Source organism: Homarus americanus, unplaced genomic scaffold, assembly GCF_018991925.1.
Source record: "Homarus americanus isolate GMGI-L3 unplaced genomic scaffold, GMGI_Hamer_2.0 scaffold41366, whole genome shotgun sequence".
Lineage (NCBI taxonomy): Eukaryota > Metazoa > Arthropoda > Malacostraca > Decapoda > Nephropidae > Homarus > Homarus americanus.
In genome coordinates, this window is record NW_024723541.1 from 5,564,528 (window position 1) to 5,591,631 (window position 27,104).

Genomic DNA, 27,104 nt, shown 5'->3' on the forward strand with positions numbered 1-27,104 from the left:
TACATCACGTTTCAGCAAAACTACTATTTATTTCTGAGAATATATTCATTCAAGTGCAGTTTAGGTAAAATATATGTGTGATGTAACAGTTTTTTAACTGAAAACGATTCGAAAAACACGTACCCTCTAGCCCTGTTCAAGGAGAGGACTGGGAGAAGCTGTTTGGTGCTGCAGACGATAACAAGGAAAATGATTTGGATGGATTTTAATGAAAATATTCAGAAATATGGTATCGTAGTATTTATTCAAGTCAATTAGGATAGATTATTATTGTAATACAACCGTTTTTTAACTGAAAACCAATCGAAAAGCAATTACGGTAACATCTTTTGAACGAAAGAAAGCGAAAGTCATTGTTTCGTCACGATTTTATCCCACTTTCCACTGTAATACATACGTCATTTCAGCAAAAATATTACATATCCGCGAATGCATTATATCAAGCACAGTATGAATAGAATACCATTGTAATATAACAGTATTTTAACCAAAAACTATTAAAAAAATGAGTAACTTCTCTTGAACAGCGGAAGGTTAGGTAAAATCTTTTGTTTTTGTCATGTATTTTAACCTATTTTACATTAAAATACATCACGTTTCAGCAAAACTACTATTTATTTCTGAGAATATATTCATTCAGGCGCAGTTAAGGTAAACTATACATGTGATGTAACAGTTTTTTAACTGAAAAGATTCGAAAAACACATGTACCGTCTAGCTGATACTCAACAGCTGGTGGTGAGTCATGCTTCGTTGTAAACAATAGGAGGTTGAAGTAGATTACCGGGTATTATATTAAGTGTGAAATATCGAAAAGGTTTTTATTACCGGTATTTTTTGTAGATCAATGAGAACTGTGATCCCATATATGATATGATAAGTTAGCCTGTGCTAAGAACTTCATCATAGACTACTGAAAACACGTTGTAAGGTAATTTAGCCTATTGTAAGTTGGTGAGCTTCATTTGCTGAAGGAACTGCACAACTTTTCATAACTAATTGGTACATTTTTTACGTTTCCATTGTTTACTGGCAGTAAATGGTAAATCTTATTCATGTTTGAAGCTAAAAGTTGCATCCCCCCCCCCCACAAGTGGTGGAGATGTTACATTTAACCAAAAAGACGCTGGTGTTTTATCCCAGCAGTGGGTGTACCAGCATTTTAGCTTAAGGTCTGCGTAGGTAATATTCCTACAAATCTAAAAAAATAAATAAAAAAAAATAAATTCAGATTTTGTCCGAATTATCCGAAATCCGGATTAAAGGGGTCCGAATTAACGAGGGTTGACTGTATTATAAAATGTACACTAATGTACTAAAATTTGTATCTCTTGAGCAAAATATATGACATTCATATTCAAATTAATCTCTGTCTTGCAAGGATTTCAGCAATGCAAATTATATTCTCCAATAGTCTGAGATATTATATGAAAAACTTAGGGCCTAAAACCCCCCAAGCGAGGGAGCGTGGGGGGGGGGGAAGGGAGCGGGAGGTGAGGCGATATGATTTGACAGTTGGCGCTGAAGGCCTGCGTGTTTATTTATCATTCCTTAAGAGTGACTATGGTAAGCTCTTCTCATAATTTGCCACCCAAACGACCTGGGTGAATATAACTTACATTGCTGGGATTCTTGTAAGATAGTGATTTATTTGAATAACTGTATAAACAAGCTATATTTGCAATAGACATAACAATTTTAGTACCATAATCATTTAGTACATGTACAGTACAGGTTTGCACTTAGGTCCATTGTTAACCGAGGGACCACTGTATTGCAGTGTACAGTGAACCCTCGCTTTACGCAGTTTCACTTTACGCGTTTCTACATTTACACGGTACCCTGCCAGAACCGGAATTCCCACTTTGCGCGGTGCATCTACTCATATACGCGGGTGAAGAATAATTTTTTTATTTAGCTCATAAAATTCATACAAATTATCCGGCCAGAATATAATTTACATTGCTGGAATTCTTACAATTTGATGATCATTTTGAATATAAGCATCATAGATTTTGCATTAGACATACAAATTTTAGATCTAATGCAAGTATTTTGTTTACTCAGAGCAAATATGTTATCTTTTGTGCAAAATATATGACATTTATATTCAAAATATTCCTGGTCTTACAAGGAATCCAGCAATGTCAATTATATTATCCTAACTTTAGTTTGAGGTATTATTTATTACTATACCTTAAAATCTAGTGGTTTTCCCCCAAACATTTCTCAGAGAGGGAAGAGCCAGGAATGTGAGAAGAGGGGGAGGGAGTTGAGTCCATTATTTGAATGGACATTAACTTGGTGACTGTATTTCTCTATTTCTCGTAAGTATTAATTGTGTGCATGTACCATCATAAAATTAAGACGTTATTTTTGCTAGAACATAGGTATTGTGTCGGAAAAAGTGGAGTTTGGGGGTCAGCCGGTCTCTATTTCATTTAATCCCATATGTTATGCTGTTCACTTTACGCGTTTCTCGCTTTACGCGGGCCTCCGTCCAATTGACCGTGTAAAGTGAGGGTTCACTGTTCTTGTACTGTACAATATTGGCTAAATTCACTAGATAACGCACACAACTAATGGTTGGTAAAACTTGTCAAGTAAGTGAGTGTCAAGTCTGTCAGTATGAGTGGCATGTGTGAGTGCTTGTGTCCCCCATCATACGAGTCTGTTTTCTCTCGCTTCAGGATGCCTGAGTCCTCCGTTTTCTCTCTTAATCTTAGAGCGCACCAGAGACTTCGTTATTCCTTAGTAATGACACAGAATTTGAAATTGCAACCCCAATTGCAACTGGGGTTGCAATTGTTGAGGCAACTAGATATGTCTGATTACAGCAAATGTGTTATTGTCAATTTGTAGGTGAAAGATTTTATCCTCAATAGATGTAGGTTAACATTACACCTGGAGGCAAATGCTTACTAAAGCCTAAGGAAGGAAAGGATATTCCTTAAACACAGGGGTTCTTAACCTGGGGTCCATGGATGGGCTTCAGGGGGTCCGTGAAGGTCAGATAAAAATTTAACATTTATATTCACTATATTTTTATATTAAGTTGTTCTATTTTTGTCGATATATTCCAGGTGTTATGTATGTATTTTTGGATACTGAAGAAAACCAGTAAATCTGTAGGGTGGCATGGGATGCTACTGTACACGGTCAGGTAACATACAATCGTCATCGTCGTCAGGTTTTGACTTCTAGAATGTTTATTTTATTCATACTTTGTGTATGTCATACACTGTATGAGGCAATGAATTTTCAATAAAATAAAGTATATTCATTGCATGCAAAGTTGTGTTCATGTGCTTATGTGCATTTTTCTAGGGAGGGGGTCCATAGCTTTCACCAGATTCTCAAAGGGGTCCGTGACTCAAAAAAGGTTAAGAACCACTGCTTTAACACATAATATCTGGCCAGTATGGGAAGGATCATCGTGTCTCCGTAAGGGGGTCGTGGAGTGGTGGTCGAGCAGGCGTCACTTTTTTTTGGGGGGGGGGGCCACGGACGTATATGCGATCGGACATTGTTCAGTTGGACGTTAACCGGCGCATGACTGTATACAGTACTGTATATGTACATATACAGTCGGCCCTTAACATACGCGGGTTTATAATACACGGATTTGCAAATACGAGGATTGCCCCGCCGGAGGAATATTCTGTACATTGAAGTAATTGAAGCACATTCAAATCGCGCGCCATTCAACTCGCGCGCAGCACCGAACACTGCACACCGCCCGCTCCCGCAACCTCACACACACACACGCATAGCTCACCCTCACTCAGTCAGTCTCGCTGTAACCACACTTGTGTTGACATCAGCATTGTAGTTGCAAAAATATTACATTTCCGTTAATGTATTATATCAAGCACAGTATGAATAGAATATCACTAATATAAGAGTATTTTAACCGAAAACTACTAAAAAAACGAGTAACATATCTTGAACATCGGAAGGTTAGGTAAACTCTTTTGTTTTCATGTAGTTTATCCTAATTTACATTGAAATGCATTACGTTTCAGCAAAACTACTATTTATTTCTGAGAATATGGAAATGTAATATTTTGCTGAAATGACGTACGTATTACAGTGGAAAGTGACGAAAGCAATGACTCGCTTTCTTTCGTTCAAAAGATGTTACTGTAGTCGCTTTTCGAATGGTTTTCAGTTAAAAAACTGTTGTATTACAATAATATTCTATCCTAATTCACTTGTGATGCAACAGTTTTTTTAACTGAAAACCATTCGAAAAGCGATTACGGTAACATATTTTGAACGAAAGAAAGCGAAAGTCATTGTTTTCGTCACGATTTTATCCCACTTTCCACTGTAATACGTACGTCATTTCAGCAAAAATATTACATTTCCGTGAATGTAGTATATCAAGCACAGTATGAATAGAATATCATTGTAATATAACAGTATTTTAACCGAAAACTATTAAAAAAACGAGTAACATCTCTTGAACATTCGAAGGTTAGGTAAAGTCTTTTGTTTTCGTCATGTATTTTATCCTATTTTACATTGAAATACATCACGTTTCAGCAAAACTACTATTTATTTCTGAGAATATATTCATCCAGGCACAGTTTAGGTAAAATATACATGTGCTGTAACATTTTTTTAATTGAAAACGATTCGAAAAACACGTACCCTCTAGCCCTGTTCAAGGAGAAGACTGGGAGGAACTGTTTGGTGCTTAAGACAATGACAAGGAAAATGATTTTGATGGATTTTAATGAAAATATTCAGAAAGACCCTGGCACTGTCAAGGAAAGTGGCTGCTGAAGGCTTCCAGGTCATGGCAGAGGACGAGATTAAGGAGCTAATTGAAGAGCACGACACTGAGCTGACCGAGGAGGATCTACAGGAGTTAGTAGACTCTGGCAAGGATGAGGAAGCCAAAGGGAAAGAGGATGAGGAAGAAGAAGAGCACCAAGAAATAACGTTGGAGAAGTTGGGGGAGATGACCTGGAATATTGAGGCACTGAAAAACCTGGCCTATAGTATGGACCCCTCCATGGTGCGTGCCCTGAAATTCATGCGAGGGATGGATGACGTTTTTGCTCCATACAAAAACATCATGGAAGAAATGAAAGAAAGAGACGACAACTCCCCATCACCATGTTCTTTGATCACCGAAGGAGAGATTTAACACCATCAATCACTGGCGGCAGTGAGGAAGCAGCTGAATCCACCATCGCCCCCACTTCACCACCCGTTATGGAATTCAGTGACGATGAGCCCGATGACCCCCGTCCTGTCGCCGAGGATAGGTACTGTACGGTAAAGTGAAATTTTTATCTCTTTTTTTTAATAGCTTTTCTTGCCATGTTTATTGTTTGTAAAAATACACAGCACAGTACAGTTCAGTACTGTACATAGGAAGTGGAGGTGCAGTTATTCACAAAACATTTGTGTTTGTTGTCGGCAGTAGTGACGGTGGAGGAGGCGGAGGAGGGAGCGAGTTGGGAGGAGTGGTGACCTTGGACGCGGGAGCAGGGACGAGTGGAGATGCCAGCCAGTACATTTCGGGTGTATTAATTGTTTTTATAGCTATTTTTGCATTTTAATATTAAATACTGTACATTACATTTCAACAAAACTACCATTTATTTCTGAGAACATGGAAATGTAATATTTTTCCTGAAATGATGTACGTATTACAGTGGAAAGTGGGATAAAATTGTGACGAAAGCAATGACTTTCTTTCGTTCAAAAGATGTTGCCGTAATCGCTTTTTGAATGGTTTTCAGTTGTGGGATCATAAGGCTAATGATAGGATAGAATATTATTGTTATACAGTACGAGTAAAATAGTTTTTTAACTGAAAACCATTCGAAAAGTGATTACGGTAAAATCTTTTGAACAACGAAAGAAAGCGAAAGTCATTGTTTTCGTCATGATTTTATCCCTCTTGCCACTGTAATATGTACGTCATTCCAGCAAAAATATTATATTTCCATATTTATTTCTGAGAATACGTATATTCACTCAGTCACAGTTAAGGTAAAATATACTTGTGATGTAATATTTTAATGAAAATACGGTATCGTAGTTTTCTTTTGTTTCAAATTTAATTAACAAAGATTGATGTTTCAAATGCAATGAAAAAATTTTATGTACAGAATCTATAAATACACTTTAATAAATGAATACTTTGTTTTACATTGTCCTGTGCTACCATACCATAGATTTGGCTACTTTGGGCTTGCTATGATGACGCAAGAGATCTGCCCTGGCAACTGTACCGACACTCACAGCTGGTGGTGCGTTGGTGCATCGTTTCCATTGTTTACTGGTAGTTACTGGTAAATATTTTTCAACCTAACGAAGCTATTACCCTTTTAGAGGTCGACCCCCAATTTTTTGCCAAATAATTTGATCTTAAAAGCTCGAACTACACACAGGTATATACGGTAAATAAGGACATGGGGGGGCCAGGGTTTTTTGGGGGGGCAGCACATATACGTGGATTTTTAACATCCACAGCTATCTCTGCTACATAAGCCCCATGTATGTTAAGGGCCGACTGTACACTATAACTCAAAATCACTACTGTAATGTAATACAAGTGATTAACTTGAATATAAACATGTTATAGTTTGGGCATTATGAGCGAGTAAGAGAGAGGTTTAAGCGTACTAATTGACACACACACACGAGCGGCAGGTGTTACTCCAACAATACCCACGTGGCAATTGAAGAAAGAGAGGTGGGATGGCTGGGGTGGAGCTTTGGTGGGCTAGCGTTTGACGCGATTATGAATAATTTAAAAATTTTGAGCTTGAAATTGGAATTATAACCTAACCCCCGGGGTAATCCACGTATAGTTGAAACCGCGTAAGAAAAATGAGCATAAGTTGCGAGTCTACTGTACTGGAAATTCAGACTTTTCCACATGAGGCCTGTCACACGTTGTCGAGTTTAACTCTCAAGAGGCAAACACTAGCCAAATGAATGGTAGACATGCATAGCATAAAAGAGTGAGTAATTGAGGCATCTAGCGTAGGAGAGACGAACTCGCCACTTCCTGTCATCACAGTTGGAAGCCTGGAAAATTCCGAAATCATAGAAAACAGATTTTTGGGTGACCGGCGAGTTCGTCCCTCCTAGGCTAGACGCCTCAATTAATGACAGCAAATAAAGAAAATATCAATAATTTTTCTCAGTTGTGGCCAGCCTGCAGAACAGTGGATAAAACTAGTAAGACTGAAAACACATGGGAAATGATGACAGGTAATACAATGTTTATCTGTAAGTTCTTACCTTTTCTATTTAAGTATAAAGTATCTGGGTCAGTCTCATCACCAAGAGCATGGGGGTTCTTAGTGCATTGTACATTAAGCTTGTACTGAACAGAATCTTGAGCTCCCCACTCTGTCTCCTCTGGAACAATAAATTTCATGTAAATATTCAGAAATTTTTGTTACTGGGTAATTATAAATACAGAAATTAGCTTAGTCTCAGTAAGTGTATAACAAAGTGTTCATACAATCTTACTAAATACGGTGATATCCCCGTTAGCCGGAACAATCGTTGCAGAGCGCTTCCGGGAATGAGAGACTTCCGGGTAACGAGACGACTCTCTCGTGGCTGGAAAAAAATTCTTCTTCCCCGGAATTTTCCGGGTGACAGAAAATTGTTCTGGAAAATGTGCCCGGCTATCTAATAGTTCCGGGTTTGAGGGATTCCGGCTAACTAAGATATGACTGTAATATCAAACTCTCTCTGTGGCCAAAATGAAAGTTGTTGAGCAACAACCAGGTTAATTCCTGCAGAGCTGGTGTATACACTTGTGGCGCGTACAGTCTATAAAAACAAAGGAGATTTGGGTATGTGAAGGAGGTGGAGAATGAGCGCCATCTTCAGTGACACACCCACAGACAAAGACTTGGTGCGGGCACAAGCAGAACCACTTAGCTGGATCACAGGGGCACCGTCTACATTACAGCGGTTCCCAACCTCGGGTCGCGACCCAAATCATGGTTTTTGGGGTGTTCTCAATAGGGTCACGAGGGGCCCTCAGACAATATAGTACTTATAATAAAGTCAAATAAATTGTTGCTTAACATTTAAGCTATATAATATATTATATGCCTGAGGGTCACGACACAGTATTGTTGGGAAATTTAGGGTTGTAGCCACAAAAAGGCTGAGAACCACTGATCTACAAGGTAGTTCCAAAACCTTGGTGGATCTTTTAAACTGGCCATGAGGAGTTGCAAATACAATACAATAAAGTTTCATTTCCAAAAACTAAAGGGGGTAATAAAGAGTTCAAAACACAGTGATCCCTCGGTTAACGAGCACAATCCGTTCCAGCAGGTTGCTCGTTAACCGAAAATCTCATTAACCGAAACCATTGTTTCAATTGGTTTTGGGGTAATTGGTTCCAGCTCACCGAAAATTGCCTAAATTCAACAAAAATGTTAAAAATTGACACTTACCTTGAGGTGTGTATGTAGAAGGCTCCTGGATGATGATGATGATGTGAATTTGAAGTGGGAGGTGGAGGAGGAGAAGGGAGAAGAGAAGGAAGTGGAGGTGGAGGAGAAGCATTTTACTGCTTCTTGGAAGGTGAGTCACATTCCATGAAAATGTCAGGAACCTCTGGACTTCCATTTTCTCCACCATGAACATCCTCTCTCCTTCTTGAAGTGGAAGGCTGAGAGCTAGCATCATCCTCTCTACTTCTTGCAGTGGACAGCTGAGGGATAGCATCTTGTTCCCTCTGCCTTTTACTGAAGAAAGTGTCAATTGTGGTCTGTGGGGCATCTCTCCTTCTCACCATTAACTTATGTTTAAAGAAGGAGACCATTGAGTCCTCAACAAAACACAAACTAAGTTCAGCTTTTTCCACATCTCGGTGCTTTGAAGCCAGTTCCCTGAACTTCTCCCAGTGGTAAATCACATCTTTCAACTCTTTAGTTGACATACGGTCATCACTTTCCTTTTCATCCTCACCATTGTCAGCCTCTAACATCTCATCCAGTTGCTGCAAGTCATCAGGAGTAAGTTCCTCCTCATGAGACATCACAAGCTCTTCCACATCATCCTCTTCCACTTCAAGGCCCAATGACTGACCAATGGACACAATCTCCTGGGCCAACTCTGTTTCTTCCTCAAATCCCTCAAAATCATGGACTACTGGTGGCCACAGTGCTTTCCATGAAGAATTGAGGGATCTAGGTGGAGACTTCCTGCCATGATGACACAATCAAATTTACAGCCTCCAGGATGTTGAATTGTGTCTTCCAGAACTGTTTCAGTGTTAGTTCAGGATCATTGGAAGTTGCCTGATGACACCTTCTAAACATTTTCTTCATGTACAACTTCTTGAAGTTGCTGATCACATTCTGGTCCATTGGCTGTATGAGTGATGTAGTGTTGGGAGGTAAAAATAACACTTTCACAAAGTCAAATTGATACTCCAAAGTTCTGGCAAGTTCAGGGTCATGACCAGGAGCATTATCCATGAGGAGAAGAGCCTTTAAAGGGAGTTTATTGGTGGTTAGGTAGCTCTTGACAGAAGGGCAAAACACATCAACAGCCCATTCATTAAAGAGCTGTCTTGTCACCCATGCCTTACGGTTGGACTTCCAATAAACTCCAAGCTTTGTTCTTACCACTTTCTGTTGCTTGAACACCCTGGGGTTTTCAGAGTTATAGACAAGCATAGGCTTGTCGGAAATCCCCTGAAGCATTGGCACCAAGCAATGGAGTGAGACGGTCTTCCATGGGTTTATGCCCAGGTTAAGAGGCTTCATCTCTGGTGATGAATGTTCTTTTGGGCATCTTTTTCCAGAACAGCCCAGTTTCGTCCACATTGAACACTTGCTGTGGAAGATAATTTTTTTCATCGATCAGTTCTTTAAATTCCACTAAAAACTTTGGTGCCCCTTCCTTATCAGCATTAGCAGCCTCACCATGACTAACAACACTGAAAATATCACTTCTTTTCTTAAAATTTTCGAACCAGCCTTTGCTGGCCCGAAAATCTTCAAATTCTGTGCCTAAAGAACCAGGTTGATCTGCCTTTAAGTGTTCGTAAATCTCCCTGGCTCTTTCACAAATGAATTCAGTAGAAACTGAATCACCTTTCATCTGTTTTTCCCTAATCCAGATGAGAAGTAACCTCTCAGTTTCTGCAATTAGGGATCTACTTTTAAACACTGGTAGATTTGTCTCACTTTCACTTCTTTAAATTAGACTCTCTGTGCAAGAATTGTCGACACAGTTGATGTCGACATGCCATAATCTTTGCATAGCGCATTTGTTCTAGTGCCTTCTTCATGTTGTTTTATATTTTCCTGCTTGATTTTGATTGAAATCACTTTTCTTGATCTCTTAGGCTCCATGCTGGATTCAAACAATGTCAACACGTGATTTTTAAAGTTTAAACTTGTTGTAAAAAAAAGAATATTTTCTTTAAAATAACACTGCACTGCGCTATATATTGTCAATATGTAAAATAAATTTAAAAATTACCAATAATTTGCTTGGAAACATAGAAAAAAAGCGTTTAGTTGAAGAGAGTCTAAAGCAAGATGTTACCTCCACTGAAAACAGAGAGAGACTAACGCCTGTTTGGTGTGTTAAAAGGCAGGATGGCACTCATAAAACTAGTGACTTTATCTTCAATTATGTTCAATAATTGTTAAAATGACTAAAAAATTTAATATTAAACTTTTAAAATTATTGAATAGTATAAACTTCTTGATATTTACTAAAATAGTAAGGAATTAAAGCCCTAGAACCGATTACTGTATTGGCGGACTAATAAGACAGCTGGTTGACCGCCAAGTGCAAGCGAAAACATGTTGAGGTCGGCTCGTAAGAAACTCGTTAACCGAGGGATTGCTTGTTAACCGAAGTTAAGAATCTTATGGGAGGTAATTCGTTAACCGATATCTCGTTAACCGAGGCGCTCGTTAACCGAGGATCACTGTACCAGATACAGTGGTCCCTCGGTTAACGAGCGCCTCGGTTAACGAGATTTCGGTTAGCGAGTTACCTTCCATAAGATTCTTACCTTCAGTTAACGAGCAATCCCTCAAATTAATGAGTTTCTTACGAGCCGACCTCAACATGTTTTCGCTTGCACATTAGCTGTCGTATTAGTCCGCCAATACAGTAATCGGTTCTAGGGCTTAAATTCCTTACTATTTTAGTAAATATCACGAAGTTTGTACTATCAATAATTTTGAAAGTTTTATATTAAATTTTTTAGTCATTTTAACAATTATTGAACATATTTGAAGGTAAGGAAACTAGTTTTATGCGCATCATCCAGCCTGTCAACACACCAAACAGGCGTTAGTCTCTCTGTCTTTTCAGTGGAGGTAACATCTTGCTTGAGACTCTCTTCAACTAAACGGTTTTTTCTGTGTTTCCAAGCAAATTATTGGATCATTTTTAAATTTATTTTACATATTGATAATATATAGCGTAGTGCAGTGTTATTTTAAAGAAAATATTCTTTATTTACAACAAGTTTAAACTTAAAATATCATGTGTTGAGATTGTTTGAATCCAGCATGGGGCCTCAGAGATCAAGAAAAGCAATTTCAATCCAAACTAAGCAGGAAATTATAAAAAAACATGAAGAAGGCACTAGAACAAATGCGCTATGCAAAGAATATGGCATGTCGACAATTCTTGGACAGAAAGAAAAATTTAAAGAAGGGAAAGTGAGAGACAAATCTACCAGAGTGTTTAAAAGTAGAACCCTAATTGCAGAAACAGAGAGGTTACTTCTCATCTGGATTAGGGAAAAACAGATGAAAGGTGATTCAGTTTCTACTGAATTCATTTGTGAAAGAGCCAGGGAGATTTATGAACACTTAAAGACAGATCAACCTGGTTCTTCAGGCACAGAATTTGAAGATTTTAGGGCCAGCAAAGGCTGGTTCAAAAAATTTAAGAAAAGAAGTGACATATTTAGTGTAGTTCGGCATGGGGAGGCTGCTTGTGCTGATAAGGAAGGGGCACCAAAGTTTTTAGTGGAATTTAAAGAACTGATGGATGAAAAAAATTATCTTCCACTGCAAGTGTTCAATGTGGACGAAACTGGGCTGTTTTGGAAAAAGATACCCAAAAGAACATTCATCACCAGAGATGAAGCCTCTTAACCTGGGCATAAACCCATGGAAGACTGTCTCACTCCATTGCTTGGTGCCAAAGTTTCAGGGGATTTCCGACTGAAGCCTATGCTTGTCTACCACTCTGAGAACCCCAGGGTGTTCAAACAACAAAAAGTGGTAAGAGGAAAGCTTGGAGTTTATTGGAAGTCCAACCGTAAGGCATGGGTGACAAGACAGCTCTTTAATGAATGGGCTGTTGAGGTGTTTTGCCCTTCTGTGAAAAACTACCTAACCACCAATAAACTCCCTTTAAAGGCTCTTCTCCTCATGGATAATGCCCCTGGGCATGACCCTGAACTTGCCAGAACTTTGGAGTATCAATTTGACTTTGTGAAAGTGTTGTTTTTGCCTCCCAACACTACATCAATCATTCAGTTAATGGACCAGAATGTGATCAGCAACTTCAAGAAGTCGTACATGAAGAAATGTTTAGAAGGTGTCATCAGGCAACTTCCAATGATCCTGAACTAACACTGAAACAGTTCTGGAAGACACAATTCAACATCCTGGAGGCTGTAAAATTGATTGTGTCATCATGGCAAGAAGTCTCCACTAGATCCCTCAATTCTTCATGGAAAGCACTGTGGCCATCAGTAGTCCATGATTTTGAGGGATTTGAGGATGACACAGAGTTGGACCAGGAGATTGTGTCCATTGGTCAGTCATTGGGCCTTGAAGTGGATGAGGATGATGTCGAAGAGCTTGTGATGTCTCATGAGGAGGAACTTACTCCTGAAGACTTGCAGCAATGGTGAGGAGGAAAAGAAAAGTGATGACCACTTGTCAACTTCAGAGTTGAAAGATGTTATTAACAACTGGGAGAAGTTCAGAAAACTGGCTTCAAGGCACCCAGATGTGGAAAAATTTTCTTTAAACATAAGTTAATGATGAGAAGGAGAGATGCCCCACAGACCACAATTGACACTTTCTTTAGTAAATGGCAGAGGGAACAAGATGCTATCCCTCAGCCTTCCACTTCAAGAAGGAGAGAGGATGATGCTAGCCCTCAGCCTTCCACTTCAAGAAGGAGAGAGGATGTTCATGGTGGAGAATCTGTCAGTCCAGAGGTTCCTGACATTTTCATGGAAGGTGACTCACCTTCCAAGAAGCAGTAAAATGCTTCTCCTCCACCTCCACTTCCTTCTCATCTCCCTTCTCCTCCTACACCTCCCACTTCAAATTCACATCAGAATCATCATCCAGGAGCCTTCTACATACACACCTCAAAGTAAGTGTACTTTTCTACCTTTTTTGTTGAATTTAGGCAATTTTCGGTGAGCTGGAACCAATTACAGTGAGTTCTGCTGTAACGCGTGTTTTGACAATGCAAATTGGCTCTAACGCAATTTATGAATAGAGGAACAATATTTGTAAAACGCGAACGCTTGTTTGCTGTAACGCGATTTTTGCTTACTATTTCTCCAATTTTGTGGTATTAACTGTGAATATGGTAAAGAAGAATATCGCCAAGAAGCGTTCTGGTGATCGCATTCCTGGTGATGATCGTAAAAGAAAGGCTATAACACTTGAAGAGAAGCTCGATGTTATCAACCTCAAAATCACCCTTCTCCCCCATCAAGTTATATTCATATTTTTTCAAGGTAAAGTGTTACATTTACTGTATGATTTCATTATTAGATATGAATGTAACATTTACTTAATCTGTGCTATCCTTTGTGTTAGGCTAACAACTAAATTTTTGTTTATTTCGAGTAATCTGCACCTAACCCTATTTTCTCCATAAGCCCTGTTATTTCTATTGCGCGAATTTCTATAACACGATGTTTTACAAGAACACAACTATCGCGTTATAGCAGAACTGACTGTACCCAAAAACCCATTGAAACAATGGTTTCAGTTAACGAGCAACCTCCTGGAATGGATTTTGAAATAGGAATTTTATTACTTACAAATGAAATATTTTACATTAATAAAATGTTAATGCTTAAGGTAAGGTCTTTAAACCTCTGATTATTAAAGAAAAATAATAAAAATTTTAACGTACAGTATTTTTCCCATAAATATACACATTAGGTTAAGACGAGACGAGTTCCTTGGTAACCAAGACAGAATGATACCTGCACCCAACAGAGTGAGTGCTCCCTCAACCGGTGCTAAGGATCAAAAATACTCACACAGGTCTAACTTAACAACTGCATTACAAATTGAAGTGTGGGGTGCTGTCACCTAAATTCCCTAATTTTCATCATAAAAATCTATATAAAACAAAGTAATATACCCACAATAAAACATGGCAAAACCTTATAATAAATGTAAATACAGTTGTACCCCACTTAACGCGGTCAATTGAACCAAGAGGGTCCCGCGTTAAGTGAAATCCGCGTTAAGTGAACAACAGAACATATGGGATTAATTCCAATAGAAACCGGCCCGACCCCCAAACTCCACTTTTTGAAGGCACATACCTATGTTGTAGTAAAAATAACATCTTAATTTTATGATGGTACATGCACACAATTAATACTTAAGAGAAATAGAGAAATACAGTCGCCAAGTTAATGTCCATTCAAATAATGGACTCAACTCCCTCCCCCTCTCACACTACACTGCTTGGGGGAAAACCACTAAATTTTAATAAATAATACCTCAAACTAAAGTTAGGATAATACAATTGACATTGCTGGATTCCTTGTAAGACCAGGAATATTTTGAATATAAATGTCATATATTTTGCACAAAAGATAACATAGTTACCTAGAGAAAAATTTTTATCTAAAAATTGTATGTTTAATGCAAAATATATGATGTTTATATTCAAAATGATCACCAAATTATAAGAATTCCAGCAATGTAAATTATATTCTGACCGGGTAATTTGTATGAATTTTATGAGCTAAAACAAATATCTTCAGTTAATAAAAAAAAAAATAATTCTTCACGGGTAACAGATGGTCGGTCGGTCCCTCCCTCCCCCCCACCCCCCACCAACCGTCCCAAGGAGATGTGTGGGATAACCACTAAATTTTAATAAATAATACCTCAAACTAAAGTTAGGATAATATAATTGACATTGCTGGATTCCTTGTAAGACCAGGAATATTTTGAATATAAATGTCATATATTTTGCACAAAAGATAACATAGTTACCTAGAGAAAAAATTTTATCTAAAAATTGTATGTTTAATGCAAAATATATGATGTTTATATTCAAAATGATCACCAAATTATAAGAATTCCAGCAATGTAAATTATATTCTGGCCGGGTAATTTGTATGAATTTTATGAGCTAAAACAGGCAGTCAGGCAGGGTGGCGGGTGGGGCAAATCTAAAAATAGCGTCTCGAGCCGGACACTCACCGCGTATATGTGGAAAAAATCCGTGTTAAGTGAAAGTTCAGCTCTGGCGAGGCACCGCGTATATGATAAAACGCGTATGAAACCGCGTTAGGCGGGTAATACTGTAGTAAAACAAAAAATAATTACATGGAATAAAATATGTTTAAAGTATTGTGTAACAGATGGTAGTTGATGTGTGTGTGTGTGTGTGTGTGTGTGTGTGTGTGTGTGGGGCACACACAGGGTGGTGAAATGTGTCTAGTGTGGCGGCATGATGTTAGTGTTAAGGTGCAAGCACTGCTTGCTCCCTCTCGCTTTCAGTTGCCACCGCTGGCTAGTCCTCATGACGAACAGGGAAGTAACTTGCATAAGTCTTCCCCTGCCAGTACACAGCCTCCTCACCATCAAGACTCCTCCTGTGCCTCCTTGTGGCAACACACAGTAACTGGGTGCCTCGTGGGCCCAGGCTAAATCAGCAGGGGATCTCGGAGTAGTAGTGGGCCCCAGAGGGACGGTGCATAGGCCCACTGGCATGTGGACATGTCCCGGCGCCTACCAACCACTCCTCCGCTACCTTGCGGATTAACATTGGTAGGTATAAGGCTACAGAGTAAACCTCAAACGAAAAATCTGCAGTGGGGCCCCCCATCAGGCAGACATGCTTACAGAGCTCCAACAAGACCCCAAAGGCGGATTAGGCAGAAGAGGTGACCACCATGGAAACCCAACGACTACACCAGCGGATGAGGGCAATGCCTGATGGACAGGCTACTAAGGCAAAATCCAACAAACTGGGCTATCAGCAGTACATTGCGACTCTCCCTCTCCCCAATCAATGCAATGCTTGCACCACTGGATCAGGAAAAGGGAGAGCCAAGATGTGTGGTTGCAGGCTGCGCTCCTGCCTCACCACATAAATCAACTCACGCACAGCCATCATCCAGCTCATCATACCTCTCATCATCATCAAAACCCTGTCCTATGGCACTGGTGACAAGCATAGATGACTGCTGGGAGTCTCTAGTCACAACTTTGCACCTGGGAGGCACAGATAAGATTTTAGTTTATGCACTAGGATCTAGGCAGCAGTGCAAGCCAGTCCTGTCTGTGTGACTGAGCAGCCCTTTCAAGGAGCCACTCTGCTCAACCCACATGGGGAAGGGGTTAGAAAAGGTGCCCTAAACATAGCCTGCCTAAAAACCCAACCTGACTGGGCAACCGCACCCAGTAAGGTCATCCTTATATGGTCGAAAACACAATCAAAATCAGAGAATCAAGCAAAAACAAACAATACAACCTTTTATGGTCGCTGGCAAAAGAGGTGGCTAGGTATAACATCAACAATACATAGCAGCCATTAGTGAGTCTCGGCTCCCAGATGAGGGTCAACTCACACAACGGGGTCTGGCTATACCTTCTTCTGAAAGGGTAAGCCTTCTGCAGAGAGAAACTGCATTTACGGAGTTGGCTTTGCCATCGGCCAACGCATCCTACACAGGCTAACTGAAATGCCTATTGGGATCAACGAGCACCCCATGACGCTTCGAGTCCCACTGAATCACTCACGTCATGCCTTTTTCATCAGTGCATACACCTTGAACTCCACTCTCATTTTGTTGGATCACCAGTAAGGCTTTCGTCAGGCGAGATCTACTGGTGATCTGCTCTCCTACTGCACCCATCTTTGGTCATCCTCTCTTAGGGATTATGGGGAAACTTTCGTCGTGGCCCTCGACATCTCCAAAGTATTTGACAGGGTATGGCACAAGTCTTTGCTTTCTAAACTTCCCTCTTGTGGTTTCTCTCCCCCACTTTGTTCTCTAATCTCTAGCTTCCTTGAAAACTGATCCATGGCATTTGTTGTCGAGGGATCGATCTCTCGCTCTTTCTCTACCCATAGTGGTGTCCTACAGGGTTCTGTTCTTTCACCTACTCTCTTCCTTCTTTTTATCAATGATTTACTTCACACTACAACTAATTCTATCTATTCTTACGCTGATGATTCTACTCTTCACTCTTCTTCACATTTTCCCCTTCCTCCTAACTCCCAAACTAGATCTGTTTCTAGAGCTGATATCATTACATTTATCAATGCGGATCTGTGCAGCATCTCCGAATGGGGAGGTAGAAACTTGGTTAAATTCAATAGTAATAAAACTCAGTATTTAGCAATTACACTTTCCAAATTAGATGATCACCCACCAATCACATTTCAGGACGCATCATTCTGGCAAATTCTAAAATAGATATGCTAGGCCTCACCATTTCCTCTAATTTGTCATGGAAGCCACACATCCACAAAATTGTTAAAGCTGCCTCCCGAAAGCTGGGAAAGCTGTACAGATGCCGTAGCTACTTCACTCCTGAGCAGTCGCTACAAGTTTATAAGGGATTCATTCGTCCTAACTTGGAGTACTGCTCTCATATCTGGGGTGGCTCTTCTTCTGTCCAAGTGTTAAATAGGGTGGAATCAAAGGCATTTCGTCTTATTAACTCTCCTCCTTTAGTTGATAATCTTTCTACCCTTTCTTTTCGCCGCAATGTTGCTTCACTCTCTCTCTTTTACAGGTACTTTAACGGGCAATGTTCGGTGGATTTGGCATCCTGTGTACTGCCGGCAAGGCCGTGGGCTCGTAACATTCGTCTTGCCTGCGGTGCCCACCGTTTCTCTGTGGACATCGGTCACACTAGAATAACCCGTTATAGTACATCCTTCTTTCCTAAAAGTGCCAAACTGTGGAATGCTCTGCCTTCTTCTGTGTTTCCATACTCATACAATCTGTTCCACATTAAAAAGCTGGTTTTCCGGCATCTTCGTGGTGTAGATTAATATGCCAAGAATTAAGATGGAAATTCAGATCCTCCAGTACCTTGATATCATGGCCAGACTGTCACCTGGAGCGATCTTATGGCAGCTGATGCTTTTTATCATTTTCATTATCTTAGAACCTTTAACAACTGATTATGTAGTAAAGATCAAGGTAGAGAGGCTTGGTTTCAGGCTCTTGAGGAGCTCTATGGTGAAATCAGCAAAGAAGTTGGTGAAGGAAATATGTCTTTCAAGCTCAGAGAACTGAGGGCACTACTGACTGAGACACTGGTCATTTTCCTGGCTTGAAAGAGGAGACTAATGGAAAGAATGTGATCTTTGTGTTCCCCAACACCATGATATCAACAAATATGGACACTGCAGAAAATGATTCTTGGATCCTTGTAAAAGTTACAGGCATTCTTCCCTAGTGGTGAGTTTGAGCATGGATGCCAGAAGAAGGCCATTCTTCCAGCACTAAAATACTTCCTTCCAATGATTTCTGAAGTACCTTTAAAGGCAGAATCCAGCCAGCCAGCAATGACAACTGGACAGCTGATGGTTTTTAACACTGTTTCAGAACATGCTACTACATCTAATATGGGTAAACCTCACACTCTCCCAGTGACTTCCTTCCTTGGCATATACTGTCACTCACAATTCAGTAAAAGAATCATCCACCATGAGGCACAGGTTGCCTCATTTTTGTCCCAACAATTCACAAAAGGAGGGTTGGTTTGACAAATTAATATACAGAAATGTGTCTTTATGATGGGTGCCATAGATAATATCGATCATAACCCAACGTCCAATACATCGAAAGAAGCTTTCCATGGGACACCCATGAGTCTGTTTCAGGCCAGGTCAATACATGAACCAGGAACTCCTCGTGAGTTCCTGTATTCCTGAATATAGATATCACAAAAGCTGTGTTGAGCCACATCACACGATCCCAAGCTTAGGGATCCTGATAAGAACTGTCATGGCTTGGAACACATGGCAGAACTTTGGTGAAGAATAATGACGGTCTCTCCTCCATCAGTGCAATGGATGAATGCTTCAGAGGTTCATATGCCACTTGTATAATAAAACCTCCGACCTGGAACAAGTCAATCTACTACGGGAAGCACTGGTCTGCCTCGAGTCTCAAAGAGTGGAGTGCCTCCCACCAACAGCAGATGCTCTACTCCTCCAGTCCAACAAAGCCTTTTATTAAGCCTTCATTTAGGCCAGAAGTGACACTCCTCTACTGTAGATGTCATCTCCAGAAGATTATGGATGGAAGGACTGAGACACCTCCTCATGGAGCCCCAGGTGAATATCCCAGCTACCTCTTGCACCACCTCAGCAGTGTAGCTGTAAAAGACCATGTAAGTAGCTCCTGCACCTGCAGGAAGTCTGCACTCCCGTGCACTCGTGTCTGTTTTTGCTCCTGCAATAAATGAGGACAAATTCCTCAAGAATGACAAGTGCTACCTCTTGTGTTTGAGGCAAATGTTTTCCATAAAATATGTCATGAAATGTGTTATAAACTAATAATTTTCAGTGATTGCTGTATGATGTCACTAAGTTGTGACACAAACCTGGTTGGTTATGGCAGCATTACTATTTCATGTACAGGATCAAGAGTTGATTCGACAGGAACATGCATCATTTGTGAATGTTCAAGTTCAATAAAAACACTACAAACATACAGTATACTCTCGATTTACGCGAATTTGGTTTACGCGATTGGTCATTTACGCGGCACCTGGCCAGACCGGCAATTATTAGTTAAGCGGTACATTCCATTATTTACGCGGGAAGCGGCGCGGGCAGGGTGCGCACAAGGTCGCCCAGTCAACAAAACATTACTAAGTTCTTCACCCGCCACCCACCACAGCCAGCCCAAGTCAGTGATAGTGAGGATATGGACTTTGAGGGGTTTGACAAAGAGGCCCTGCAAGCCTCTGTGGTGGATATTGATACAATTGATACAGGTGAGGGCCAATAATCTGCCCTCTGCCTCGGAACCAACCCCCCATCCCCGTGTACCCAGCCATCTCTTCTACTAACGTAAGTGTTAAAAAACCTAATATTATTGATATTTCTCTTAAATATTAATCTTAAATATTAATTGTGTGTGCATACCATCATAAAATTAAGCTGTTAATTTTACTACAACTTATGTATTGTGTCGGAAAAAGGGTAGTCTGGCGGTCGGGCCAGTCTCTATTTCAATTAATCCCATATGTTCTGTTATTTCGTTTAAACGTTTCTCGTTTTATGCGGACCTCAATGGGTTTAATTGACCGCATAAACCGAAACTACACTGTGTTTTTATTTGTCCCCCACATAGTGTTTTTGGCAACAAAAACACAAAAAATTTTTACCCCGAGTTTGGTCATCACTCAAGGTCATTGTTCATTTTAGGTCATAAGCAACACTATAATTACATATGTCTTGTTGTGATGATTCATATGATAGGTCACACATAACAATTTATGCCTAATCCCCTTCTAAGAGCAAACAGACCTAGCGGTCATGTGATTAACCTTATGATTCTGTGTGTATGCCTAGGTGACCTGGTGGGCTGCATGTGCCTTAAGAGTGTGGCTCTGCTTTATTACAATTATCATTTTGACACCAAAACCAGCCTTCTAGACCTCCAGGGAGTCGTTAAGGGTTGTTTTTAGCATCTGACTTTGATACACTGATTGACTAGACCTTAAAACCTTTGCTTTTTAGAGCCCAAAACTTTTTATTACCACAAGGTCCGGACCATTTGTACCAATTTTCAGGTTTTTCCCCATGGTTGGATTACCGCTGATGCCCAATCAATATGTGGCAGGAGGGAATATTTGATCCTATGATTTTTTAAGGTATCCCCTACATGTTTACTATATTGTACTACAGGTATCTTTTAATGTGTTTTCATTAGATTTAGTGTGTACAGGTTGTACCTCTCTAGTCCGGCATTCTGTGGTCCGGAAACTCCCGTGGTCCGGAACGATTTTAGTTTGTCCAATAGGTAGATAGGCAGCTTTTTTTTTTTTTTTTTACTTATCTGAATTATTATTATTATTACAGGAGTACTAAAATTTTACCCTCAGGCCCCAATGTGGGTCAGTGACCTATGCCCGGTGGGCTAATCTAAAAAAAAAAAAAAAAGCCGCGGGAAATTAAGGTTTGTTTACATCCGGCAGTTCGGCTGCTCTCTCTCTCTCTGCTTGTCTATACAGAGTACAACATTTAACCCTTCAATATATATGAGCAGTAGATAAGTGTTGCTTTCATATTCTTATGTAGAGTAATGACATATGTTTTCACATGTGCGCACTTACATACGAGCAGTCTCACTTTTTATTTTACCATTAATGGTTAGCTACTTATATTGTTCCATTTATTAACATTAAATAACATTACAGGTACTTCAAACAACCATATTAATTTTTTTACATTAATTTTACTACAGCTAAAATCAGGGTCTTATATTCTTCAGTTTTATATGTAGTACCAATCAGCACTGGTTTCGTAAGCTTTAACATAAACAATGCCGGCAGCCGTCTCGTCTCCTCTAATATTCCACGTATTATTAAAAAATTGTATTGTTAATTTAGCACACACGTACATTAATTCAATAAAAACAAATTCAGAAACATTAATTAAACTATATATGAACAGTAAATAAGTGTTGCTTTCATATTCTTATGTAAAGTAATGATGATATGTTTTCACGTGTGTGCACTTACATACGCGATCTCTCTTTTTTTCTTTACCATTATCGTTACCTACTTCTATTGTTCCATTTATTAACATTAAATAACGTTACTTAAAACAACCATATTGACTTTACTACAGCTACAGCCAAGGTCATATTTTCTTCAGTTTTATATGTAAAACCAGTCAGTCACTGGTTTTGTAATCAACGAAAACAATGCTGTGTCATTTCCTCGTGTGTTCTAATATTCTACGTACTATTAATGAATTGTATTGCTGATTTTGCACACATAAACATTAATTCAATAAAAAAGACATTCAGTAATAAACAAAAATGAATCTTTTGTACGTAAGAGAAATGACGCTGTTTACACGATTATGCACGTCGTCTGCACGTTGGCGGGCCGTTCAAACCCGTCGAAATTCAAGTTTCCGCCGTCAAAATTTGTATTTATTTATTTTTTTTTGTTCCAATAAAATACGTTAAGAATTAAAAACTCGCGAAATTTGAGAAGCTACTATACATTTAACCCTTCAATATGTCTTCAAAGAGACCATGATGCAGAGAAAGTGGTGCTAGTGCTTCCAAGCATAAGCACAAGTCACTATCTATCCAGGAAAAGGGTGAATTTCCATGGTCCGGCACCGGTCAGGTCCCGAGGTTGCCGGACTAGAGAGGAACAACCTGTATACAGTATTAACATTTATAAAAGTTAAATTTTAAAGTTCAATCATAATTTTTTGCACACAGTAGAGTTAAGTGGTGCCATTTTGGGTTTAGTGTATTGACAGCATGAGGAGCATTGTAAGTGTGGCAGTAAGAGACTTAAACCATAATAGAAGTACAGTACTGGACATTAAGAAAATGTCATTTATTATGACAGATGAACCTCTGTTAAGTGTGGCAAGCTGACCTTTGTTTTGAAACTCGAAGTATCGTGGATCAACCTTGAGAGGAACAAGGCCAAGTCTGTGAGCTAACACTTCATCTTGGACGATGCTGGTGTTGTTGAATATGTCCACCTTCTCTATTGCTATTGTTGCAACCTGTAAATATTAAAAATAATTTTATTTCATAATTCAACTATTTTTCCTCTTTTCAAACAGCTCAATTTTGCACTTGGGACAAAAATTAAGGATACAGGGTACAGTAATTCAAATGTTATTAAAAATATGAAAACAACTATCTATTGTATAATTTTTATTTGTCAACTTGCAAGATGATAATACAGGTTGTACCTCTCTAGTCCAGCAACCTCGGGACCTGACCGGTGCCGGACCATGGAAATTCACCCTTTTCCTGGATAGATAGTGACTTGTGCTTAAGCCTGGAAGCACTAGCACCACTTTCTCTGCGTCATGAAGACATATGAAAGGTTAAACAACTTCTCAAATTCAGCAATTTTAACGTATTCTATTGGAACTAAAAAAATAAATAAATAAGAGCTGACAATGGCGAACTAAACAGTTATCTGAGCAACGACGTATAATCTCTTATGTACAAAAGATTCATTATTGTTTATCACTGAATGTCTTTTTTATTGAATTACCGTATATACCCGTGTATAGCACGAGTTCTTAAGACCAAATTTTTGGGCAAAAAGTTGGGGGTCGACCTCTATACGGGTAATAGTTTCGTTAGGTTGAAAAATATTTACCAGTAACTACCAGTAAACAATGGAAACGATGAACCAACGCACCACCCGCTGTGAGTGTCGGTACAGTTGCCAGGGCAGATCTCTTGCGTCATCATAGCAAGCCCAAAGTAGCCAAATGCATGGTATGGTATGCACAGGAGTATGTAAAACATAAAGTATTCATTTTTAAAAGTGTATTTATAGATACATAAATTTTTGTTAATTAAATTTGAAACATCAATATGATGTGAGTCAGGTCATCTACACACAGTTGCCAGTTTCAAAATTTTCCTTTTAAAATTTTAAGTTACCGAGTATTTCTTTTCCCAAATCGTTTTACAATACTGTAGGTAAAACAGTATACTATTGTGCAAAACCCACAGAAAAAAAATTAACAAATGGAGACACCAAAAATGTAAAAAAAAAAAAATGCTGTCTGACTTGCAACACTGTTGGTAGGGTCAGGTGGTTCTAACGGTACCTGCCAGGACCCGGTAATCAAATTTATAACAATATCTAACCTCAATTACTGTAGTTTATCTGATGTAGGCAATATGAAGTAAAAAATACCAGTTAAAGTGAGAAATTGGAAGAGAATAAACAAGAAAGATGTTGGGCTATTTTTGGTAGGGCTGAGGGAGAGAGTACCAGCTGTTTGGTCTTTTTTGGCGGGAGAGTCACGCAAATATCCGTACTAGTATTTGTTTGGTGTTCTGTATTTTTAAAAATGAATACTTGTAAATTAAAAGTACCGTAACATTGTATTATATAAAAACTTGTCATATTTCTGGAAAATAAGAAGCAAGAAAATAAGAATACACCGGTAAACACAATTTCAACGTACGCTAAAATTAAAAGCTGCTTAAGAAGGGCCGATGCAAACACAAAGCCTCCGCGACCAGGGCTCTGCCGTATCAGCTAGACGGTACACGTGTTTTTCGAATCGTTTTCAGTTAAAAAACTTTTACATCACAAGTGAATTAGATTAGAATATTATTGTAATATAACAGTTTTTAACTGAAAACCATTCGAAAAGCGATTACGGTAACATCTTTTGAACGAAAGAAAGCGAGTCATTGTTTTTGTCACGATTTTATCCCACTTTCCACTGAATACGTACGTCATTTCAGCAAAAATATTACATTTCCATATTCACAGAAATAAATAGTAGTTTTGCTGAAACGTGATGTATTTCAATGTAAAATAGGATAAAATACATGTCGAAAACAAAAGACTTTACCTAAGCTTCCGATGTTCTCGAGATGTTATTCGTTTTTTTAATAGTTTTCGGTTAAAATTCTGTTATATTACAATGATATTCTATTCATACTGTGCTTGATATAATACATTCACGGAAATGTAATATTTTTTGCTGAAATGACGTACGTATTACAGTGGAAAGTGGGATAAAATCGTGATGAAAACAAAGACTTTGGCTTTCTTTCGTTCAAAAGATGTTACCGTAATCACTTTTCGAATGGTTTAGTTAAAAAACTGTTGTATTACAATAATATTCCCTCCTAATTGACTTGAATAAATACTTGAATGGAAATATACAATATTTTTGTTGAAACTACCCGCGTTTCAGTGTAAAGTGTCGTGATAATAAATGGTAAACAAGTTTATAGAACGTAGTGTTTCTCTGAAGGTTTTGTTGTTCCTTTACCCTCAAAAACTTGGGTCGACCTATAAACGAGGAATATCATAAATTAACGATTTCTTGGTCATAAAATCGGGGTCGACCTATATACAAAGGGGGGTTATAGACGAGTATATACGGTAATGTTTATGTAAATAAGCAATATAATTCATTAATAATACGTAGAATATTAAAACACAAGAGGAAATGACACAGCATTGTATTCGTTGATTAGAAAACCAGTGACTGACTGGTTCTACATATAAAACTGAAGAAAATAAGACCATGGTTGTAGCTGTAGTAAAATTAATATGGTTGTTTTAAGTAATGTTATTTAATGTTAATAAATGGAACAATAGAAGTAACTAATAATGGTAAGAAAAAGAGAGATCGCGTATGTAAGTGCGCATTGAAAACATATCATCATTACTTTACATAAGAATATGAAAGCAACACTTATTTACTGTTCATATATATTTTAATTAATGTTTCTGAATTTGTTTTTATTGAATTAATGTACGTGTGTGCAAAATTAACAATACAATTTATTAATAATACGTGGAATATTAGAGGAGACGAGACGGCTGCCGGCATTGTTTATGTTAAAGCTTACGAAACCAGTGACTGATTGGTTCTACATATAAAACTGAAGAAAATAAGACCCTGAGTTTAGCTGTAGTAAAATTAATGTAAAAAATGAATATGGTTGCTTGAAGTACCTGTAATGTTATTTAATGTTAATAAATGGAACAATATAAGTAGCTAACCATTAATGGTAAAAAAAAAGTGAGACTGCTCGTATGTAAGTGCGCACATGTGAAAATATATCGTCATTACTCTACATAAGAATATGAAAGCAACACTTATTTACTGCTCATATATATTGAAGGGTTAAATGTTGTACTCTGTATAGACAAGAGAGAGAGAGAGAGAGACAGAGCGAACTGCCGGATGTAAACAAACCTTAATTTCCGCGGCTTTTTTTTTTTAAGGGGATTAGCCCACCCGGGAATAGGTCACTGACCCACATTAGGGCCTGAGGGGCAAAAATTTAATACTCCTGTAATAATAATAAATTCAGATAAAAAAAAAAAAAAAAAAAAAAAAAAAAAAAACCTGCCTATCTACCTATTGGACAAACTAAAATCGTTCCGGACCACGGGAGTTTCCGGACCACAGAATGCCGGACTAGAGAGGTACAACCTGTGCTGTATACATACTGTACTGTACTCTCTTGTTAAATCACCTGACCAATATTTGGTAAATATATTACTTGGTAGACATTTATTTTATTCCATTAAATCATAACAGGCATAATTTTTTGTTTAGCTAATGTAATCAAGAAACAGAACTAATAATAACCTCCACTTACCTTATTTAATAACCTTTATTCTTTTAAGGTAAATTAAGTTTGGTTAGTTGGTTGATTTGTGTTATACAGTATAGTCTGGATTTACGCGGATTTCTTTTACGCGTTTGGTCATTTACGCGGCACATGACCAGACGCGCCAGTTGTCAGTTACGCGGTAAATTCAATCATTTACGCGGCAAGCAGCACGAGACGCGCCAATTATTAGTTACGCGGTACATTCTTGACCATACGCGGGAAGCGGCGCGGGGAGGGTGCGCAGTATGTCGCTCTTACGTTATCGCCGACGTCATATGACGTATTGGACTGTGATTGGGTCACGCATCCTTACCTCCCTCCGCCGCTAACTGTAATTGGTCTAATGTAACATGACGTGGCCTGCCACCAGAGGGAATAAGTCGCTGACCTAAGCTGCGCCAGTCTCATTGTTCTCAGTTTCCGCGTATACTGTTCGCTCTTGTGCCCGCTAATCTGTTCAACAATGGCGTCTGCTGGACCCCAACCA

General features: G+C 38.9%; 1 protein-coding gene across 1 annotated transcript in view; it reads right to left on the reverse strand.

Moving 5' to 3' along the window:
• The window catches only part of LOC121863604 (DNA-directed RNA polymerases I and III subunit RPAC1-like), an 85,806-nt gene that overhangs the window by 35,496 nt on the left and 23,206 nt on the right, over positions 1-27,104 (reverse strand). Inside the window, exons 3-4 of the mRNA XM_042362332.1 lie at positions 22,869-23,001; positions 7,273-7,392 (exon numbers count right to left, since the gene is read on the reverse strand). Coding sequence (XP_042218266.1) covers positions 7,273-7,392; positions 22,869-23,001 — 253 coding nt within the window. The remainder of the gene's footprint in view (positions 1-7,272; positions 7,393-22,868; positions 23,002-27,104) is intronic.